This window comes from Alligator sinensis, unplaced genomic scaffold, assembly GCF_000455745.1.
Source record: "Alligator sinensis unplaced genomic scaffold, ASM45574v1 scaffold111_1, whole genome shotgun sequence".
In the NCBI taxonomy this organism is placed as follows: Eukaryota; Metazoa; Chordata; order Crocodylia; family Alligatoridae; genus Alligator; species Alligator sinensis.
The window spans coordinates 3,531,511-3,554,011 of record NW_005841875.1 but is presented as its reverse complement, the minus strand read 5'-3'; the positions used below and the strand labels follow the sequence as shown (position 1 = coordinate 3,554,011).

General features: G+C 42.2%; 1 protein-coding gene across 1 annotated transcript in view; it reads right to left on the bottom strand.

Moving 5' to 3' along the window:
* Window positions 1-22,501, bottom strand: part of FSTL4 (follistatin like 4) — a 565,752-nt gene that overhangs the window by 461,940 nt on the left and 81,311 nt on the right. Inside the window, exon 5 of the mRNA XM_014527870.1 lies at window positions 16,878-16,911. Coding sequence (XP_014383356.1) covers window positions 16,878-16,911 — 34 coding nt within the window. The remainder of the gene's footprint in view (window positions 1-16,877; window positions 16,912-22,501) is intronic.

The following is a 22,501-nucleotide window of genomic DNA, read 5'->3' as shown; positions in this document are numbered from 1 at the left end:
CCTGCCCATGGCAGGGGGTCAGACTTGATGATCTGCTCAGGTCCCTTCTGACCCTACCAACTATGAAACTATGAAATTTTTATTATATTAGGGAAAAAACCATGAAAGAATAGCAGTTTTAGAATGAAGTACCAGTGATGGTCCAGGAATTATGTGAGGGGCAAGAATTTTGGGGGGTGATATCTTTTAAGTGGACAGACTGTATAGTTGGGGTAAAGTTAGACAAACTTTCAAATGCAAGACCTGAAGTCAAAAGCTTTGCATTCAAAAGCTTCTCTAACTTTATCCCACCTATATATTTGATCCAATAAAAGATGTCACCTCCAAAAAATCCTTGCCTCTTGCATGAAAGAGAATAATATGGAAAGCACAAAATAATGAAAATAGGGAATGATTCAATTTTTAAACAATTCTAAATTGAATAAGAGAGATGTGTATTATAACAGTGAGAAATATAATTATTTAAAATAATATTAAATAAGAAAATTTTAAAGGACTTTAACATTACACACACACACATGTACACACACAAGTGCAGAATATCTTACCAAAATAGAAAGAGATATAAAATAATATTTAGAAATTCTGCAAATGTAAAAAAAAAAAAATAATAATAATAATAATATAATAGTAATAATAATGGACCAATGCAAATAAATTGCAATTTTACCCAAATATTTAAATAATGTTGAACCAAAAGAGGAAAACCTTTAAAAATAAAAGAAAATTTAGAGGGGAAGAAAAGTTTTGTGTAGGAATCTGCACTTGCAAATTGATTGGAATGAGAAACAAAAGAGGACAGTGAACAACTTACATTGTAGTTGAAATGAGAAATTGAATTGAAATCTGGCAAGAAGCATTATGCTCCAAGACTTCCACTCTACTCTACAGACACAAAGAAAAGAATTCAGGATCTACAGGACTTTACCCAAATGAGCCTATTGCTATCTGTTATGATCTGGTGTTTTTCTGGTGGACTCCATGGAAATCAGTTAATGGTCTTTACTAGTTTCCACAACACAACAAACCACTAGACCTGGTGCTGTTAATTGACAACTTCAGCAGAGATGCCAAATGAGTACAGAGGCTGATCTTTCAAGGTCACAGCTCTAAAGAAGCAGCTATATACACTTACACTACCACTCTCCATGTTGTGTAGAGAGTTATGTGAAGTGAATACTGAGAGTTTTGGGGTGGGGAAAGCGGGTTGTTTATTTGTTGGGGGGTTTTTTTGTTTGTTTGTTTTTTTACACACACTAATTTCCTTTTGTCAAAGCATGTTAGCTACTGAAGTTTCCCAGTCTGCGTCCAATAGTTTTATACTTAATTTTAAAGTATTGCTGTCTTCACATACAATTCGAGTGACATTTTTAGTGTGTGGTTTGTTAGGGTAACTGTATTTGGATCTTGGGGAGCACTGGATTTGCAGCTGAATATAAGGCTATAACCTGTGGCCTAGCAAAAGCTGCTGACCACAAGGCAGAATGATATATTAAAAGTATATTGCAAGATGCTTAGGTAAGCAGATTTTGCTTATGAATACTTATTCTAAGCCAGCCATTTGCTTATGCTAAGTAACCATCTTAAATGTGTCAACCACTTTCAAATGAGTCTGTGTGCCACGAATGAGGGGAAGCCTTACGAATGTGGAAGATGGTACAACCTGGGACTGAAAAACAGACTGGAATGTGGAAGACAACATGTAATTGGTACCAGGATCCAAGATGAACATCTGCAAAAGCGTGAATGGTGGTTGGTGAAGAAGCTTTCAGGTTTTGGTCAAAGTCCGCCGATTGACTGAAGAAGCAAGTGCATGGCCTTGGATATGCTCATAGCAAAAAAACATGTAAATGAGTACAATGCATAGGCAATTCCATGCTAATGAAGCAAACAGCAAACAGAGGGAGAGCTTGAGATGGGAGGAGAAATGGGTGGAACAGAAGGAGGGACAGAGGTGGAATAAATGTTAACGAGCATAAACCAAAAAATGTATAAATGTGGAAAGAACTATTGTTCATCGCTGCTCCCCGTGTTCATAGGCTGTGCGTCTGTGAGGGAGCTCGCCCGAAGCTGTCTCCATTCTGAATAAAGCTGTTGTAAGCAATGTGTGCTGGTGTTTGCTCCCTGCTTGCTCTGGCTAATGAGTAACAGGATCCATGAGCAATTGGATCGTCATCTCCCTAGTCATTGGGAGCCGCATGGAGTCGGGGTATAACATGGTTATAGATGGTACCCCCTCATCCATGATACACTTTGGCAGGCAAATAAGAAAAGCAGACGGAGAGTGAAAAATATTTTTCTTATAACTAGAAAAAGGACAGAAACAAGAGCACCACACCCCTACCATGGGGAGGAAGAGCTGGCCCTGCCACCTGACAAGTTTTCATGCCCTTTCTAAACAGATGGAATCCTACTCTTTCTTCCCCAGCTCCTTAGGAGGATGCTTAGCTATCAGAAAGCTGACTATATAACTTCATAAGTGTGCAAACATACTGTATTTCTGCAGTGTTCTTCCAAAGTCCTTCTCAAATACAAAAAACCAAGCAGCGTGGTTTAGATAAACATTGTAGTAGGCTTGTGACAAACAAAGCAATATTTATGGAAGGCCATTCAACTTGCATTATTTATCTCAGAGACTCAAACAGCTCCAGAGCAGCCAATCAGATCTACCAACTAAATACATATTTATAAATGCTTTAGAAACCTATTTTGTTTACCCAGTAGACCAAAATGGCTTGTTCCGATCTATTCTGGTCTCTCGAGTACAGTAAATGTACATTTAGACACCTAATAAAAAAAATCTTATGACATTTCTTTAGGAAATAATTACATTGCCCTACGTACGGTACATTTTTCTTTTCCAGATACCAAAAACAACTGGACCGTTTTACAGGCTCACAGCATATTATTAACAAATTGATATACTCATGCACAAGTGTTAATTACTGAGAGGGGACCTTGTTTGCAAACATACAGCCTGAAGTGAACATTTGCAAATGAAGAAGAAACCCCTGAAAAATAAGGATTTAACAGAAGATCTGGCAGGCTTAGCCATGGAAGCATAAACAAACTGCTGTGCCGTAATCAGTTAATAGTACATCCTGCAAGCCACAAACACCCCAGTGATTTTTGTGAGCTGGATTGGTTGGATCAGATAACAGAGCTGCTGGTACCACACACTATAGGCTAGATCCTCGGAGTGTAAATCAGTGCAGTTGCACCGACTTCAAAGAAGCTATGCCAGCATAGACAGCTGAGGATACGGCTTCTTGGTTTCCTGTGCGTTTCAATTTTGGACCAGGTAACTGTAGATTCAAATGATACATTACAGGCATAGCAAGCTCATCAGTGCCTGGGGAGGGGTTATGCTGGCCAATGTGATGGGGCTGCAGGTGCAGGGAGTGCAAGGAGAAGGGAAGTCTTACCTTACCAGGCTCTCTGCACACTGAAGGCAGCAGCATGGGCTTGTGCAGCAGGAGCTCCATGGAATAGGCTCCCTAAGAGCTGCCCCTGTTTGCTCCCTCCCCACCCCAGATATGCTACTGGACACAGGGCTATACCTCCTGTGACAAAAAATGTCTGTGTGGGGGTGTGGGGAAGGGATGGGGTGAGCGGAAGCACCATTCTGTTCACCTCACTCTTCCCAAACCCCTGGATACACCGCTGGGTGCAGGGGAGCTCCTACAGCCGGCCAGCACAGGGCAAAGATTTTCTACGGGGGGAAGGTGGCAGATCCTGGTGCCCCACACAGTCAGCACCCTGGTATGTCCCGTTTGACCCCTCCGTCCCCCCAGTTACACTAGTGTTGGGCTGCTAGAGTACAAAAAGCGCGGCAGATTTGCTAGTGTCTTGAAGCTCTCTCTCTCTTCTTCTAATTGAGTCTTCCCTTATATGATTAGTGACCCCCTTACTTCCTCCAGGCATCGCACGTTCCTCATTCTGCCACCGTTCCTCAAGTGCTCTTTTGAAGCACATAGTGTAATCAGCACTCATTCCCTGCTCTACACATGCAAAGTCTCCTGCTTTTTAGTCGCTCTTGCTGCTGCCTCCTTCCTCAGTCTGACACATGCTACTGTCTGGCACCTCTCAGTAAAAACACGAAGAAAGATATTGAAACATGACTAAATACAAAACGAAACAAATTTTTTTTTTTAAATTAAACAGAGCTCTTTTGATACCTAATGGAACAGGTTTTCTTCTCGTCTCTATCCACCAGAATATCCGACGGACTGAAATAATACAAAGCAACTTGTATTTTGTAGCCTGAAATCATATAAAGATGCTAGGGTTTCTTTAATATGGTATTATCCTGGGACATGCACACAGAGGCACAGAGCCAGTGCTTGCTCCTTGCTCAAGGAGAGCCTTGCTCCAAAGAATTTAGGCACCACAATAACCTCTAGCAATGCAGGGATTTGTAAGTTATTTTCTACGGATCACAATCTTGCCCTAGTACGGCACAACCCCGTTAAAGGGTTGATATGCATTCTTCTAAAGATGCCTTTCCTATGATTCACATAAAAGTACTGTTGCCATGACAATTGTGTATCCATACTCCCCTTGCAATGGGCACATTCAGGAAACCACTTGTTCTCCTTCATTTGAAAAGCTGTTAAGGAAGTTGACATAAAAAGTTTTAATGGACTGCTGTGATTTGGAATTACTTGCGACATTAACAGATTCCTGGCTTCTTTTTCCTCCTGGTTTACACAAGTACTTAATGTGTATTCTGACACAGTGTACTTTAATACCTTCTCTCAAAGCCAACCAGTGCTTTTTTTTTTTTCTTGTCCCCAAGGGCTGCTTTTCCAGGCTGAAACTCTCTGAAGTCTTAATTCTGAATTCTGCTTCCTTGCAAATCTCCCAGTCTTCCACTTGACCTCTGCTTATTCTATGCATGAACATGTTTCAGATAATACTGCTGGTAGCTCTCCCTCTTCTAGTTTCAATTGCAGGCACTACAGGCAAAAAAGCACCTCCCAATCATATGGATGTACTTGGCTTTCACTACATTAATTAGTATTTTCCCCCCCTTATTCTTGCCTGGCGGGCATGGGGTTCTTGCACCTTTAAGTGCCCTCCACCTGAATCAGAGAAGTTAGGTTTTCCATTTCCTGTTTTGGGTTTGAATTTTGCAATGTAGTATAGGTACTATGCCAACAGAAATCCCTTTCAAATGCTTAGCAAATAGAGACTCCTAGATGAAGGGGACTTGTTCAGTAAAATGTTAATAAAACAGGAGGCTGCCATTTTTATTTTCCTGACAGTTGTTCTATTGAGACTGAACATGTGGGCTATTAGCATACACAGCAGTTGTACAGCGGCCTGTCATTCTGCTTCCTGCATAACTTATGTCTAAAAGTCTACTCAGTGTAAACTCTGACTTAGTGTCAGCTATTGCACAAACACTGGCTGAAGTCATTTCAATTTGCATCCTTATCCCACGAGTCAACCTAGAAATTCAGACGGGGTGCTATCACATGTGGGGCGACTGATACATTCAAACCTATCGACGATACATACACTTGCAACATGAAAAGGTATCAATGTCAGCTGGCTCCAGGTTCACAAGAACATAATACTTGATGCAACCTCCTTGGTTATTGAGTCTAGTCCCTGGCTATCGCAGGCTACCATTTCAGACTCTGTTTCATTAGTTGCCTAAAAAGACAGTAAGTTTCATAAATAAAATAAGTGGTCCATGGGAAAACTCAGGGATGACTCCAGAAACCTTTGTCTATCACGCAGAATGGTAGAAATACAATTTGTAGCTTTGGATTTGCCACACTGGCTTGATAAATCTGCTTGTCCGTGCAAAATAAAATAATGCTGAGCAGTTGCTCCATCCATGGTTATCAAATGCTGGGGATACAGGTGATGCAAATGCCACGTCGATTTTTATCCTCCATTTATGGTTTGGTTTTCTTGTTCACTCCATATTCTACCAGCTCATAAATCACAACATACTGCAGCATTGGCAATCTCAGGTTAGGATACGGCGACCTGAAAAGAAATAAAATATCCCTTGCACTTTCTGCTGCCCTTTCTATCTTGGGTTTACATCCGAACCGTGTGATTTCTAAAGCTTCTCATTAATTATTATGTTCATTTTAGCTGCTCCTGTTGGGAGAAGAGGTTGCGCTCATCCAGGGAAAATGAAAGGAGCACGAGGGGAAACGAACATGTTTATTCTCTTGTTCGATCTGTGTTCCTTGCTTTCGCGGAGTGACAGGCAGCTTGGTGTGGCAGCTAGCCATGCCAGGGAAGAAAGCTACACAACAGGGTGTTTATTCAGCTGCCAATGCAGCACGGTTTCCTCTGTATTCAAAAGGAAACGTACAGCTGCCTTCATCCGTGTCCAAACAGAGGAGAAAGGAGGTTCCAGCCTAGAAAGTCTATACACTGCACCGCAAGCAGCTTTGTGGCACGATACAGAGTAGTCCAAAAAGAAGGGACATTCTGTATTATCCACAAAGTCTCTTAGCTACCTTCCCCTGGTAGTTTCTACTCCCCAGCCCCTAGGGAATCAGAGACCTGCTGCCAGTTAGGCTTGTCTGCATGCCCCATTCGAATAGTTGCTTTCCGGCAGCTGCTGCCTTGTTTCTTTCTGCCTGAGGTGGTTATTTGAACCCAGATGGGTTTATCTAGCCTCTCACACTAGCAAAGCCATGTACTGAATACTGAACATTGTGTATTGAACACAAACGGGCATGTGAAGCTACTCGTTTCCTCCTGCCCCTGCCTCTATCCCCCTACCCACCCCACCCCAAACTACTTAAATGTGGAAAGTTAACCTCCTGATTTATTTATGTTTAGTCAGGACACTTTTTTTTTTTTCTATTTCTGCCGGTAAATGCTGCTGGATTTGAGCATACTTCACAGTGGATTTACTGTAGCCCTTGGCAATACTGGAGCAGACCACAAAAGCACTTAGAGTTTCAGAATCCATCAACTTGATTCCAAAAAATAAATTTGGGAGCCAAACAATATTACTGAAGTCATCGCAGTTTGCTTTAGAAAATATATTTGAAACTATCCAAATTCACTGAAAACCAGCATTTCCTCTACATTGGTGATTACTCTTCCTTGTCCTGAATTCCATAAAGAATAGAAATAAAGACAGGGCAATTTATCTAGGATGTCTTCTATTTTTTTTAAGTTAATACCATGCCTGACAATGGCTAATGAATTGATTCTTTTACTCCCTCTCTCTCTCCCCCTTCTCTCTCTCTCTCCCAAAGGTTTTCTCACTCTAAACCAAAAAATGTGTCAAGTGATAATTAAATCTCACTACAGATAGGTTTGTATGAAACTGGTTAACTTCACTATTTTTTTTCACATGTGAAAGATCCTGACTCCAGAAAGGGTGTAAGATTATAATCTTTGACAGCTGCTAGAAAAGTCATTTTTCCCTTCATTAATTTCTATCCATTCCCTTGTTAGTCTAATTGCCCCATTGCATTATTTTTTTGGAGTATTGCACAAGCAAGACAACGTGGAAACACTATCTGAGTATTATAATTTCACAACACAGGTCTCTAATTTTTTTTTTTTAATGTGAGCCACACTTTTGATTATTATTCTGAGTGAAATGTCCTCCTCCTGGCAATAGATTGCAATTCTGTGACAAGATATGCCCTGAACAGATTCAAAGATAATACACATTCTTACAAAAAAGACAGAACAGCTGGAGATTTATAGTCATGTGAAATCTTGCTTCAAGCAGAGTGGGAATAATGGATAAAATTAGTAAAATAAACAATATAAAATGAAACTACCCCTACTCATGATCTTGCACAAGGCAGGAGTTTTTATGGCTGGCTTATTTTCCTGAATTTCTTGTGTGGGTTCCATAAATTGCATGGATTATAAATGTTCAGTTAGGCACTGCAGGTTTAATCCAGGTACTACTTCTCTTCCTGAAGAGTTCTGAAATATGGTTGTTATTTAGGTCCTTGAAGAAAGACTGGTGCTTCCATATAATACGATTTTTCAGATCTGATTTGGAAAATGAGGAATTCAAGAAAGCTTGATCCAGGACTTCAGGCCCACTGAAGTCAACAGAATGACAGCCCCTGGCCTCTATAGGTTTGGGGAATAAAGGCAATTCTTGGACATAGGATAGGTAGTTATTTGTCATTTGCTTTAAAAACATTGCTGAACAATTTGTGGTATTTCATTGATTGTTCAGCAATAAAAGAGCAAACTGACAAGAGAAACTTGCCATGGCCACCACTCTTATTCAGATCTTGCCTTCCATATAGATGGAGAACAAATATTACATCTTCAGCAGCAGTGTCAAACTCTCTTGCCCCAATCTCTCCCTTTCCCCTCCCCACTCCCAGTCAAATCTGGACCATAAGGGACCTGGGCTAGATCTGGACCCAGTTCCAGCACTGCAAGCACTGTAAGTGCAGGGCAAGCAGCACTGGTATTAATGACCATGGGTGCCTGACCCACTGTGTTGGCTCAGGGAGCTGTGGGAATTCATTCCACCATCACTTGCCCCACCACAGGTAAAATGCATCTGCAACAGGTCTCTGCACCCTGAAATTCAGCAGCAGGTTGCAACCCCACATGCCGCGCCCCAAAATTCCCAGCACCTCCAGGATCCCTGTAGGCTGGAGGACATGACCCACAGGCCTATCTTTGACACCCATGACCCAAGACATAAAAAGCTGTTATCCAAGGGCAGGGAATAAAATATTATTGAAGTTACTGAGCCACAGCTTCCACTGGTGCAAATGGATATACCTCCATAGACTTCACTGAAGGTAGGACAACTTACACCCATGGCAAATCTTGTCCATTAGGTTATCAGCTACATTTGGGGTTGCTGAAATAAACACTATAGAACTACTCAACAACAACAACAACAAAAGAAAAAAGAAAAAGCTTTAAGCAATTATTTTAAATGAATATAAATTCATTCTGAATGAAGATCTTTTAAGGAAGTTTTTAGTTCTTTCAATGGAGAACCTGAAATAAAAGTTGAGATCTCTATGACAGTTTGGTATCCGCTGTCTGTAAATATCTCGAGTTGCATCTCACTTAATAAAGCCATTTGACCAAACATAGTGGAAGAACCATATGATCATTTCTTGGATGGATGGCTTAAAGTCATCTTTAGACATTAATTTATTATATGGATAGATACAAGCTATGTACAAACAAATGCAGAGTGTGCATAAAGTGTTTGGATTAGATCCTGGTGAAAAACTGCTATTGCTCCATTCAACTGGATGGAGTTTTGATTGTTTCCATCTACTAAACAGCTAGCTCTATAAATTTAATACAACTACCAGTTCACTTAATCATAGTTATACTCACCAGGCAGGTTCATATTAGAAGATTTAATGACTTTGAGTATTGCATACTCTCTACTTCCCCTACAGTGAACAGGAATAGGGCCATTCATGACCTCCAGAAATTATACAGCGGTTCACCCCAACTTCTTGGTACTTGAGTAATTGAGAAAACTATTTAAAAGGTGCAAAAAATAATACAGCTTAGTGAGAGGCATTTGATAGGGATAAACCTGTAAGGCTTTCCATTTTGCTTTCCTTTCCCAATTATTCTATGGCACCATTTCATTACTGTGGGTTTGCCAGCAGTTTTCAAAGTGCAGTTTACTAACACTTTTTTTTTAAATTCATTTTGCAGCCTAAAGGAAGTACATGCATGTGCACCAATCAGCAAGGAAATGAACTCTAGCTAACACTCCTGTAGAACTTTTGAAAGTTTCCCTTTGAAGTCCACGATTCAGACAGCTCAACGTAATGGTTATGCAGATTAAGCCAAACATTGACCAACCCACTCCTGGTTGAACATCTCCACGTATGCACCCTGAATGAGATGCAGGGATGTAAGTAGGAGAAAGTACAAATTAACATGAATCAACAGTGCATCCCCACCTCAAGCACTATATGCAGTTTTGGGTGTATAAATCATATGAAATAGAAGGGTACTAGAAAGTGTCTGAAGAAGGAACTATAGGTATTTTTAAAAGCAAGTCATAAAGGTATTTTTATGAGAGGAAATTAAGATTATTAGAATTTTCTCCAGAATGAAGAATATATAGAAGTATAACTGTATTCCTTGCATACAACATACACCAAATAGAATATGTACCTTGTTTTTGCAACGCAGAACGATGAGGGGTGGAATTTTTCCAGTTATAGATGCATACAGCAGGAACATAGCCTAATCTTCAACTGACTCACCCTCTCTTTCCTGCTTAACTAAAGCTGAAACCCTAGCTGCTTCTGAAGACCACCCTCCATGGATCACTGCATGTGGTCAGGCAGGCATTCCCCCTGCATAGCACAGCAATAAGAAAACTTCAGTTAGAACGTGATTTGGGGCCATTGAAATCAATAGAAATCCATTCAATAGGTTTTCCATATAATTTCCCAATCAGCCTCCTCCTGAAGGAACTTTCAAACTGCTGTTTTAACTAAAATTACACATATACATTTGGCCGATTCAGGGAAAAGCGATTCAATGATTTGAATCACTGTCCTGAATCGGGCTGAATGTGATTCAGAGATCTGGCTGCTGCCACATCTCTGAATCACCCAGGCTCATCCCCCGCCAACTCACCCAGCCCCAGAAATGGCTGGCCCACCCACCCCAGCTCCCAGCAGTTTGTAAAGAAAAGCCCCGACTCACCAAGTGCTGCCGGGTGGGGGGAGCGGGGTGATCCCTGCTGCCCCACACTGTACGGGGGACTCTGCTATGAGTCCCCTGCCAACTCCCCCACCGTGGCAGCCCTGCCCACTCTAGCTCCAGCCCTTTAAGGAAGAAAAAAAACAAAACAAAACCCCAGATTCACCCATTTCTGCCCGGCAGGGGGTGATCCTGGCTATCCCACATTGCCCCACACCATGTGTGGGGCTCTTCCATGACCCCCCCCAAAGACCTGAGGCCACTGCAGGCGCTGGTTTGGGGGCTTGTGGAGAGCCCCCCATGTGGGGGGGGGCAGTGGGGGGCAGCAGGGATTGCCCACTCACCCAGCAGCACCCAGTGAGTAGGGGCTTTTTTTTTTAAGGCACCGGGAGCTGGGGCAGGTGGGGCAACCATGGGCAGGCCTGGGGGAATGGGCAGGGGATGGGGCCTAGCAGGAGTCCCTCCATGGTCCCTTCCCCACTCCTTCAGCTCCCCTGCCCCACCTTATTGGAGTCAGATGCAACTCCCTGCTGCAGCCACCAGGGACTGCCCAAATCATGGAAGCTCTCCAAATCTTTTCCAAAGATTTGGAGAGCTTCGAATAGATTTGGACCTTTTTATTGGTCCCCTGATTAAATTTGAATTTGGAGATTTGGCCACCAAATCAGGTCGAATCTCCTCCAAATCGAATCAGCACCCAAGGCTTCACACAGCCCTAATATATATCTACATCTAGATCTATCTAATAGAATTCTCTATTTAACTCTTTAGAATTTAAAGAAAAGATATCAGAAAAACTGAACCAGGACTCCCTGTCCCCCTCCACCCACTACCCCTCACTGTGCCAAAAGAACAATAACAAATACAGTAAAAGCTTTGTTATCTGGCACCCATGGGGAATAGGGGGTGCTGGATAACAAAAATATGTCAGTTTATTGAGAGGCCCAAATAGATGCCCTTGCCTGTTCGGGCTGCTGCTTCTCTCACCACGTCTGGGGCGTTACTCCCCTCCTGCAGCATTGCCACCCCTCCTATGGCATCGCCGCCCCTTCTGCGGGCCCTGTGGGCCCTGAGGGACAGGGAAGTGGGCCCCACACATCCTGCTATGCCCCACGCCATGGGGGCACTTCCAGTTTCACTTTACCTTACAAGCCAGCGTGCCAGTTAATAGAAAATGCTGACTTGTAAAAGGTGCCAGTTAGCAGAGCTTTTACCACAATAACTTAGATAAACCAAATGGGTGGGGGGAAGAGGGAGCTGCATTTGTGCTCTATTCAAAATTAAATGATATCCTCAGCCATTCTACATCACCTAGGATACATCATGGCCATAGAATTGGCCACAGGATGCATTGGCTGGACCCAGTATCATGGGGTCCCTTCCAGCCTTACTGTCTATGAAAATTCACATGACATATTCCAGTGACTCAACAAGAGCTGGTCACAAAGAGGGGCATGGAAGCATGAGGTATATGAACTATGTATCTCAGGAGGCCCCTTGAGCATATTTCCAAACTGATATTATTGTTTTCAATATTTTGCCAAAAAGCCAACATTTTTCATAAGAAAAAAAGTTCCCCCTGCCCTCCCTGCAACAGCTCTCAGTTTTGAGAGCTTCATGTAAAAGCTATTCCCTATGTGAAAACTGTTGATATTATACCAGGTCTGGCTCTCAAATTGGATTCCCTCTATTAATCCTGGCATATAATAAATATGTTTATAAATGTTATTAATGCATTTATAAATATGTATAAAAAGCATATTCTTTTTCCCTTCTTTCTATTCTTTTGCAGTGTCTCCCATTTCTTTTGTCCTACAACACTTTATTACATCAGAAACTACTTTTCAAACAGAAAGAGCTGAGGGCAAAGTCAGGAAAGAAAGCCACTCTAGTTTAGCAAATCATTTCAGATTTCTTTGTGACCAGATATGTATTTACCCTAGTTGATAACTGTCTATTCTTGACTTCAGTGCTGCGTGTAATTCTTCAAACATACTCTGATTACAGAAAGGCTGAATCACATCAGAACTGGAGAATCACTTCACGCATACCGTTTGTATTGCAGTGCAACATTCTGGGATGTTCACATTGACAGGTGGTATTCATGCTGCTGAGAATGGTTTGGAGAAAATGAATGCGAGGCATCAAAACATGACGGTGACTAGAAAGCACATATTGGACCTTATTTTAGACTGCTCTGCTCTTCGGGTGTGCTTACCCCTATGGAAAGTGGATTTGAAACACTCCTATGCTCATTTGCATATACATTGCCCAGGTGTAAAGACTACGGGACAGAACTAGGTGGAAAAGAAAGAAAATACAAGATGTTTCAAGGTTTCATTTTGTTCCACCTGAGGGTAAACTGAGACGTTTCGAAATTTTTCATGAAAAACTTGCAAAACCAACCCACCCTACTACATGTTGTGCAAGGCAGGGGGAAATCAGGGTTTTTGATGTTAGACATGGTAGGTTAATGCAATAAGGGAATCCAGACAATCTCACCTTGTAAACCTGAGCATCAGATGCGAGTTAAAATTTTGAAAAGTACTGAACCACTTAACGTCCTAAGTCCCACTGTCAAAAGTAATTGCTGCAGTTCCAGATGGGCTTTCTGCATTGTCACAGAGGTATTCCTTGGCTGGGCCATTTCCAAGCACAACCTGCCTGTTCCCACTGACATGCTCTGGACCCAAAAGTATCCCAGTGGTTCTACATAAGCAATAGCATACACCTGATAAAGGCATCCTTCACTGATGGCTCCTGAGACTTCAGTTTCCACCGTGATTGCTCCTGTGAAGAACCTTGGAATGACCTCATGCATTTCTGGACTCAGGACCCATTCACAGGAGTGGGTCAGGCGGGTATGTTAGAAGTCAGAAACTTGGGTGGTTTCAAAGATTTTATCATCTAAAGCCTCAATTTTCACTGGGACATTCTGACATTTGTGTGTCCAGAATGACGTGTGACTGGATATACAGATAGACAAGACGCTTGACTATCAAGACAGTAAAGATGTCAAGTTATTGTTGCATGTCTACTGACTAATATTTTACTTGCAAACGTTAGGTATAAAACTTACATATAAAGCTGCGGGTGCAGTTACTTCCAGGAGCAAGACTGTCATGGGTGGGGGAAGCAAAAATGTTAAAAAACCCAAAAAACACACGCACACAAAACAAGCAATACAAAACAAGAAACTGAGCCAAACTCATAAAATAAAATGGCTGGAATTCATATGCTCTTAGCCAAATTTTCAAGAGGGGTGGGAAGCTATAGAGGGATGGGCAGCCAGATACTTTTATGGGATCTCATATGCAGAAGGGACTGGTAAAGGTAAAAAAAACAAAAACCCAAAGAAACCTGGCAGATAAGAGAACAGGCAGCTTGCTTTGCTCCACAACATCTCTTTTGTGAAATCATATTATCCTGCCTCATAACTGTAGGGGTAAACACCACTACAACAGGAAATGTCCTTATTTTGAAACCCAACTTTAGATATACAAATCTTTGAAAGTAAAATGAAAGTATTATGTAAAACCTGCCAAAAATGTGTCACGATCTAGCAAGAATTTTCCTAGCAAAATCAATGGTAGAACTCAATCACTTCAGTGGGAAGAGATGCAGGCCAATGCTGAATATTTTTTGAAAATCCTTGCCCAAGTAAAATCCACCGCTTAAAATATAGGGATATCTGATACAACTTAATTTCTTAGTTAGAAAGAAGTAAGCAGGTTGAGGCAAATAGTTGCACAGCTGGAAACCTCAGGCAACCCAATTTCTCCTTTGGCGATGGCCATAAGATATTCCCTCTACACATTCAGTCCCTCAGTTGTCTCAGCAACCTGCAAGACTTTCACACACAGAACAAGTGCAAAGGAAGCAAGAGGACAATCTGTCCAAAGGGCAAATCCATTTGAAACTGACCTTTTATCGTCACAAACACAATAAAACCATGACGGTTTACAGCATACTTCCCAGTATCTTGCATGTCTGAAGCAATTAAAACAGCTACCAGAACAAAATTAGGAAACCTATTAATCTGTTTAATGGACGACTGTTACCCACTTCACATTATACCAAGATAGATTAGGCAGACGACTGCGCGATCCAGAAAACATCTGTTAAACAAAATCAAAATTAATGATAAACAGAATGGGTTCTTTGATGGTTGATTTTCAGCCAGCTGCCCATAACAATAAAAGAGCTGCTTGAGACAACTGCTAATTAGTTGTTCATTCAAAACAATTGTAGGAAGTGTGATTTGAACTCACCTAGAAGTGCACTGGCTTGGATCTTTTATTTAACAGGTATGTACATGTGAACAAAGTTTCTAGTTGCATAGCTGTCTTTCTGAGCCACGGTAGTGACACCATTCTCTGACATCTGCCTCCCTCCCTGGAGTCTCACATCACTAACTGCAAACACACAATTGTGAACACATTTTCTAAACTCCACCGGCTATTAGTCAGTTCCCCATGATTGTGTACTTCCCTTTTCACTCTGTTAATGGCCACCAAGCAATCATAACTACCAGAGATATCTTGATGATAGCCTTATGGTCTTGGAAAAACAACTGATGAGGATTACTCTAAAATGGCCACTTACTGGAGCCATTGAGGTGTTCCCTCCTAGCTGCTCCAGCAGCTGAAATTCAGAAGGCTAGAAGCAGTTAAAGAGAACTGGTAGCTTTAAAAATACGTGAACAGTTGAACTTCATCATCACAACAAATAACCTGTTCTCAGACCAAATGCAAGTCAGGTCTAGCATGTCATTTAGTATCAAACCTTTCCCAAATCTTGAACCCGAGAGAGAGACTACATTTGAGGTCATACAGAGAAGTAAAAAATGTCACATATCCCAGCCTCCTAACTTTCCTGATTGCACCATCAGTGTTTACCTCTTCCCTTTCTTGTAATCACCCGGCCACCTCCCCAGGCAATCTTTCAAAGTCCTCCCCTCCTGCCCTGCTTTGCTGTTTCAAGACCAAGGTACACTACCAACATTTATTTACAGTTTCTTTTAAGTAGTCACATGGGAAGTGATCTGCCAGATATCTTATATGCAGCACTAGTCTGGGGGGGAAAAGAATGTGCATACAAACATCTTTTTGATACATATGAAATTGAGACTCCTATTGCTCTTGTTACCTGTATGTTGCCATTTTATTTCAATAAAATAGAACAGGATTTATTCATAGAATTTAAAGTACCTTTCATTACATAGATGAATAGTATCTTAGAAAGCTATCATATGTACGCAGTATCTGTGCAAGCTCAGGAAAGGATAAATATTAGGGCTGTGTGAAAGTTTGGGTGGTGATTCGGAAGAGATTCGGCCCGATTCGGTGACCGAATCTCTGAATCTGAATTGAATCAGGGGACTAATTTAAAGGTCTGAATTGAATCAAAGCTCTCCGAACCTTTGGAAAAGATTCGGAGAGTTTTGATGATTCAGGCAGTCCCCAGTGGCTGCAGCAGGGAGCTGCTGCTGACTCCATACTGGTAAGTACTAGGGGCAGGGAAGTGGGGGCCCCTGACAGCCCCCCCAACCCTCCCAAAGTCCCAGTGCTCACCAGGTGCTGCCAGGTGGGGGGAGCAATCCCTGCTGCCCCCCACTGTATGGGGGGCTCTGCCATGAGCCCCCCTGACTCCCCCTGCTCATCCAGCCCCCCCACAGGTGCTCCAGTAAGTTGGGGCTTTTTTTTTCCATTTATTTTCCAAGTTTCAGGAGCTGGGGCAGGCCTAATGAATATCTCCTTCTCTTATTAGTTCATAAAGATGATGTCCAAAGCAAGCCAAAAATTAATGTCCTCTTCTGTTGTGTTCAAGACTGCAGTTTGTCTTAATAGGAAGATCCCAACCACCAATAATTCATGTAGCACGAACTCCAGACAACTTGATCCTAGCACATTTTTTCCAGTCAGCCAATACATTTTTAATCAAGTAATGCTCATGGAAATAAAATTTAAAAGTCCCTCACATACCAAAAACTCTTCTACTATTCTGATGAAACAGTGATTTTTCACTAACAACATCTGACGGGTGGTTTTAATAAAAACTGACAGGTAGATGTTAGGAGGTAGGCCTTTTAAACTAAGACAGCAATAAACTCTTTCAAGTTTTCAGATTCATATTTGTTTCAACAAGTTACTTCAAGACACTCAACAGTGACAAATACAGTGGGGAAAAAAAGAACATATTTTTCCTACCTTTTCTTCTTGTGACTTCAAAGCTTCTGGATTCCTAGAAGGAAAAAGAGATGTTTTTGTCGTTGTTTTGAAGTACACAAGAATAATTGATAGGCAGCATGAACTTAATCCCCTAAAAAGTACTCCGTGTTATAGTGAAATGTTTATGATGATCTACATAGCTAATGAATTTACGATCTGAGTTTGTTCATAGAGCACTTAATATATGAGTTAACATTTATATTCATTATTTGGTGAAAAGTTAGAGTGAAAAAGCACAAAACCTCTATTTAAATCAATTTTGTATAATAAGATGGGATGTAAAAAAAGCTTTAATACATTAAGTGTTTTCATTTTACTATAAAAATGGGCCCTTATCCTGCGGAGACTTACAAACAAGCTTAATTCTCAAATGCTCATATAGTGCAAATAAATTAATGGGATTACTCATGTGCTTAGAATTAGTCCTAAGCTGTGTAGATCTCTGTAAAAAGCAGCACCCTACATGGCATTCCTACCAGTACTAAATGCATCTTTAAAAAATATATATTCAATGCAGCTCTTAACATAGTCACTCTGATCCTTGTAATTTAAGATTACATCCCACCTCTGAATCGCAACTACAAGCAGCCATGTAGTACACCATTTAATTCAATATTGAGCAAATTATTCATGATTATTCATAAATCATTTTCAAATAAGATAGTCAATCACCCCATCACAACCAGTACCTGCATCTAGAGAGAAAGCTGAAAGATACAGTCAACATTTTCCCTTTGTAATGAGTAGGATTCACTGACCAGGGACTATCAGAGACCGTTAGGGTTATAGAATCAGGCCTATGAATTGCAAGCTTAAAAACACAAATGACCCATGTGTTACCTAAGCAGGCCTGTGATTGTTTCAGCAGGTTGCTTATCCCTTATACAGACAGCACAGGTATTCCCTGAAGAGTACAGATTAGCATCCACACCTGATTTCCATCAACCCAGGCTGAGATCTCAGTCCCTGTTTTACTGCATGTATTTGGGCAGATTTTGTAGCTCTTTAATTTTATTTTAATCATCTGCCCCCAGATCTCAAGAAATATTTTTTTCTTTTGACACCTGCTTCCTCATCTCTGGGTTAAACAGCTGAAGGGTACATCAGAGTCTTTTGATAGTGACCCATAGCGAAGTCTCTTAAATCTTGAAGATCATGGCTTGTTCAACCTCAGTTCATTCCCTTAGCACTTACTATTCTTCTTTATCTGAGAATGGAAATAAACAAAGTTTATTTCTTTTCTCCATTTGAGAATGAAGAAACAGCATGGCCTCCCTAAACAACTGGAGTTTCATGCCCACACAGTGCTCATTATGGTTTTTACATGGTCTTGGTTTGCCTTTTTTAAAAACCAGTGCATCTCTTTGGATCATATTTAGATTAAACAAAGTAATATATGCTATCACATACTTAATGAACTACATATATCTTGTCATCTCCAACCCCCTGGTGCAGTCAAGGAAGTCTGGCATAAAGTGATGTAGAATACAGACAGAAAATGCATATAAAATTTTTAAAAATGTTTAAAGGGAGGGGAAAAAAAAAGAGCAGTTTGGGAGGGCAGACAGCAATAATTACTAATATCAGTCCCAAAGTTTTTATATAGGCAATACTTCCATTAACTCAATTCGTAAGATTTAGACAGTACAATTACCTATTCCACAAGGAGATGTGCACACGATCAGGACATTCATTATATTAAAGTTTATATGACCAGAGATACACAAATGCCTTTTCTGGTATAGGGGATAGTGTCTTTTCTTCATTCATCTCAAGGAAAAAAAATCAGATTTGCTTATTGACAGGAGATAGTCCTTTATAATGGGCCTGAATCTCTCCACACCCTGCAGAGGATCAAACCAGGTCATTCACACAGAAGTCATGACCAAAGTCTGCCTTATTTGAACACTGGTGCACAGCCAACATGTCTTTTATGTCCTGTCCATTGTGAAGGACTTACTGCTATTAATGTATATATGGCATAAAGGGTTATTAAGGACTGGCAAGCTACCTTCTTAAAAAGTGTAGGGTTTCACCAGAGGGCTTGCTGTTCTGAAAGGAGCTGCAATGATTTGCAGCGTTAAATTTTGCAGAAAGGCCAAAACTTGAGTCAGCTGTTAGATCTCCAGCTAAATAGCCAAATCCTACAGCAGATTTGAGAAACTTAGATAACAGTAGGGTAAAAAAAACCCAAAATCTGTTACCAGATATCCCATTCATTTCCTTGAAGGTGGTATCAAGGAATTAAACCTCAATTCTGAAGTCTGAGTACGCTATGACCATCAAAACCCATATAGTTACTAATGCAAATGGCTCATTTATGTTGTCACCTGGCCCTCAATCTCATTTATGTATTTATTCTTGTCTTTGGCATCTTGAATATGAGCAATTCTAAGCTTGTCAGGGCAAGGACTGCTTTTAACATTATTTGTCTGCACAGCACTGCCTTCAATGAACCCTAATGTCTGACTGGCCTCCTTTAGTGGATGTTATGTAAGAAATGGAAAATAAGGACAAAGTCAAAAACTAAGTCTACTCAGATCATTGATTAACAGAGCTCCTAATTCTAAATCTTTTTGTTCCAGACCCTTGCCCTAATCCTTCAGGGGCAGTTCCTCAAGTGAAGGACTCAAGAATTGGTGGTCTGTTGGATAGGGATTTATAGTGACATGCTCATTTATGTAAGAAGTTTGGGTATCTGACAGTTCTTTCAGTGACACTCCTTGCAGGAAAGAATGAGCCTATTAAGCCATGCTACTGTGAAACTTTGGAGCAATTATTTGAAATAGGTCAGCCTCTTCCTCACTGAGGGAATAAAAAACTGGTTGGAAAAATCCACGTACGTTGTTAAAAATAAAATAATTTTTAGTTTTATGTCTATATAAGCAAAGAAAAAATACAGAGCAAAGAAAAATCTAAATTAAACAAGGAAATTAAAGAAAACCACACAGAATTTGGCAAGGCTCATAAACCCTAAAGCAGAGTTAGTAAAAAAAAAAAAAAGGAAGGGCTATATTTGAATATATGCTTATAATCCTAGAAGAATGTAACTCCCAACAGATGTAACCTCCTTGATATAGAATAATATATAAAGCAGCATTCAGGATAAAGATAACCATTTTTAATCATTTATTTCTGTTATACAATGAAGTTCTGAAACATGCAGGTAGTTTTGCACCAGGGACAACTCAAAGCTTTTCAAAATATCGTAGGTGGAGAGGGGAAACACAGGTTAAAAATTCTTAAATCTATTCTGGTAGCCTCAACCTCATATATGTGTTTTATATATTTTTTTAAAAAGGGGCATTTTTAATGTTCTTCCAGAGCACCTCATTTTAACAAGATGCTTGAATTCTTCACTGTTTAAAGGTTTAGAGACTGTAACAGTAATTGTCACCATTACAGATATAACACCCACACACCCTTGGGCTGTGTATGGTAGAGTGTGTGCCATTGTGGTGGGGGGGGGGGGGGGGGGGGGGGCCTGTATTTTTCATTTTTCTTCTTTTCTTTTCTCCTCTGCTCTGTTGCCGAGAAGCAAATGTATTGTCTGGCCATATGGGCAAGATGGCCATGTGCTCTGCACATGGAAAGCTGGGGCCTTGTATCTGGATAAAATCTTCTGGCCTGATTGGCCACGGGAAGCAAAGACATCTTCAGGAAGACTGGCTTAGAGAAAGACTGGAGTGTGGTACCCTGACTGGACAAGACTACAGTGATGTCATGCTATGGGTCAGCTGGTTTGAAGGAGACAAGCTGCTAGGACAGGGGTGGGCAAAATACAGCCTGTGGGCCAGTTCCAGCCCACAGAGGGACTTGGTTTGGCCCACAGTGGGTCTCTCGGTCCCGCCTGGCCCAGGCACAAGGTTGTGAAACATCCTGCTGGCCCTGGGAGCATAGCGGAGCTGGAGCAACTCCATGGTTGGACTGCATTTTTATGCAGGCCAGGTGGCATCAGCTCCTTCTGGCTGCCACTGCTGTGAGCCCATGCCCCATGGTATTAGCAGGGACCTGTGCACACAGCCCTGACCCCAGTTCACCCCATGCCTACTCCAGATTCATCTGGCCAAAGCAAACCAGCTCTGGACCAGCATGCACAGCCCTAACCCTGGCTCACCCTACAGCTGTTCTGAAGTGTACACCCATGCTGAGCAGCAAAAGCTGCTGCTAAATGTGGGGGAAAAGCAGCTGCCTTCCCCTCATCACTGTTGGGCTCTTCTTGCTGCAACTGCCTGGAACCTGCACCCAGGCTGCTCTATGGCTCTTCTGCGCTACCTTGACTACCCCCCTGAGCAGCCCAGAGGCAGCAGTGATGGTGGCAGAGAGGAGCCACAGGGCAGCCTGGGTATGGTCTCTGGGTAGCTGCAGCAAGAAGGGCCTTGCAACAGTGAGGGGGAGGTGGCTGCTTTTCCCCTGTGCCCAGCAGCCACTTCTGCTCAGCTGCTTTCAGTGCTCAGGATGGTCCAGAGCAGCACGGGGTGGGCTGGCGGTGGGGTGCTGTGCACAGCTTCTGGCTGGTCTGGAGCTTGTCCACTCGAGGTAGGGTGAGTCTGGAGCAGATGCAGGGCAGGCCAAGGTCAGTGGTTGGTGCTGTGCATTCAGCTGCTGTGCGCTGGTGGCAGTGGCAGGGAGAAGCCACAGGGAACGTAAGAAAGAAACAATCATAATATATAAAAAATTTAAAGAATTGTTTCTTTATTGGTAGATCAGTAAAATGGATAGAGGCTCTGTGAAATTAATGACATTTGAATGGACACTTCTGTTACTTTTCTACTATATTCCACTTTAAAATACAGATCCTATTAAATGACATTTAGCTAAAGAGTATACATTTACATACACACACACACACACACACAAGAGGTGCACCAGTACATTGGTCCAATAGCTGATATGCACCAATATAAAGAAAATTGGCTGTATCAGAAATCGGTCCCATGCAGCCAGTCATTTGGCAGATAAATGCCCATGAGTGTGCGTAGCCACAGCGCAGCACGCAGGCAGCGAGGCGTACAGCCCGGCAGCTTGAAGAGCAGTGTGCAGCTGGTAAGTCCATTGTGGTGGAAGGGGAGTAGAGAGGGAAGGGACATGCAAGAGGCAGATCAATGCCCCTCACAGTGAGGGAGGGAGTGGGGCAGGGACGGGGGCAGGCACCGCCTAGCCAGGGCAGGGTGGACGGGCGCGCGATGGAGCCGTGGCTCATCCAAGGGGTGCAGAGGGGACGTGTGCCTCCCAGATCTGCACAGGGTCAGGTGGGAGGGCTGCAGCTGTGGGCTGGAGCTGGGGCTGCACCAGGCTCTTCTCAGCAGGAGCTGGGCTTGGGGCAGGGCTGGGAGGGGGCTATGGGGAAGCTGCAGCCACCCCAAATTTCACCATAGGCCCCCCACCCCGCCCTCCCCAGCACCGCTGCCCACCCAGCCCAGCCTTGGCTGAACCTCTGCCTCACCCACACACTGGGAAGAGCAGGGGCTGTGCCAGGCAGGCAGGAGCAGTGCTGGGAGGGGGGGTTAGGCAGCTACAGCAAAATCTGAGGTGACTGCAGCCCCCCCGATAGCCCCTTTCCAGTGACACCACGACCTGCCCTGAACTGAGCCCCCATTGAA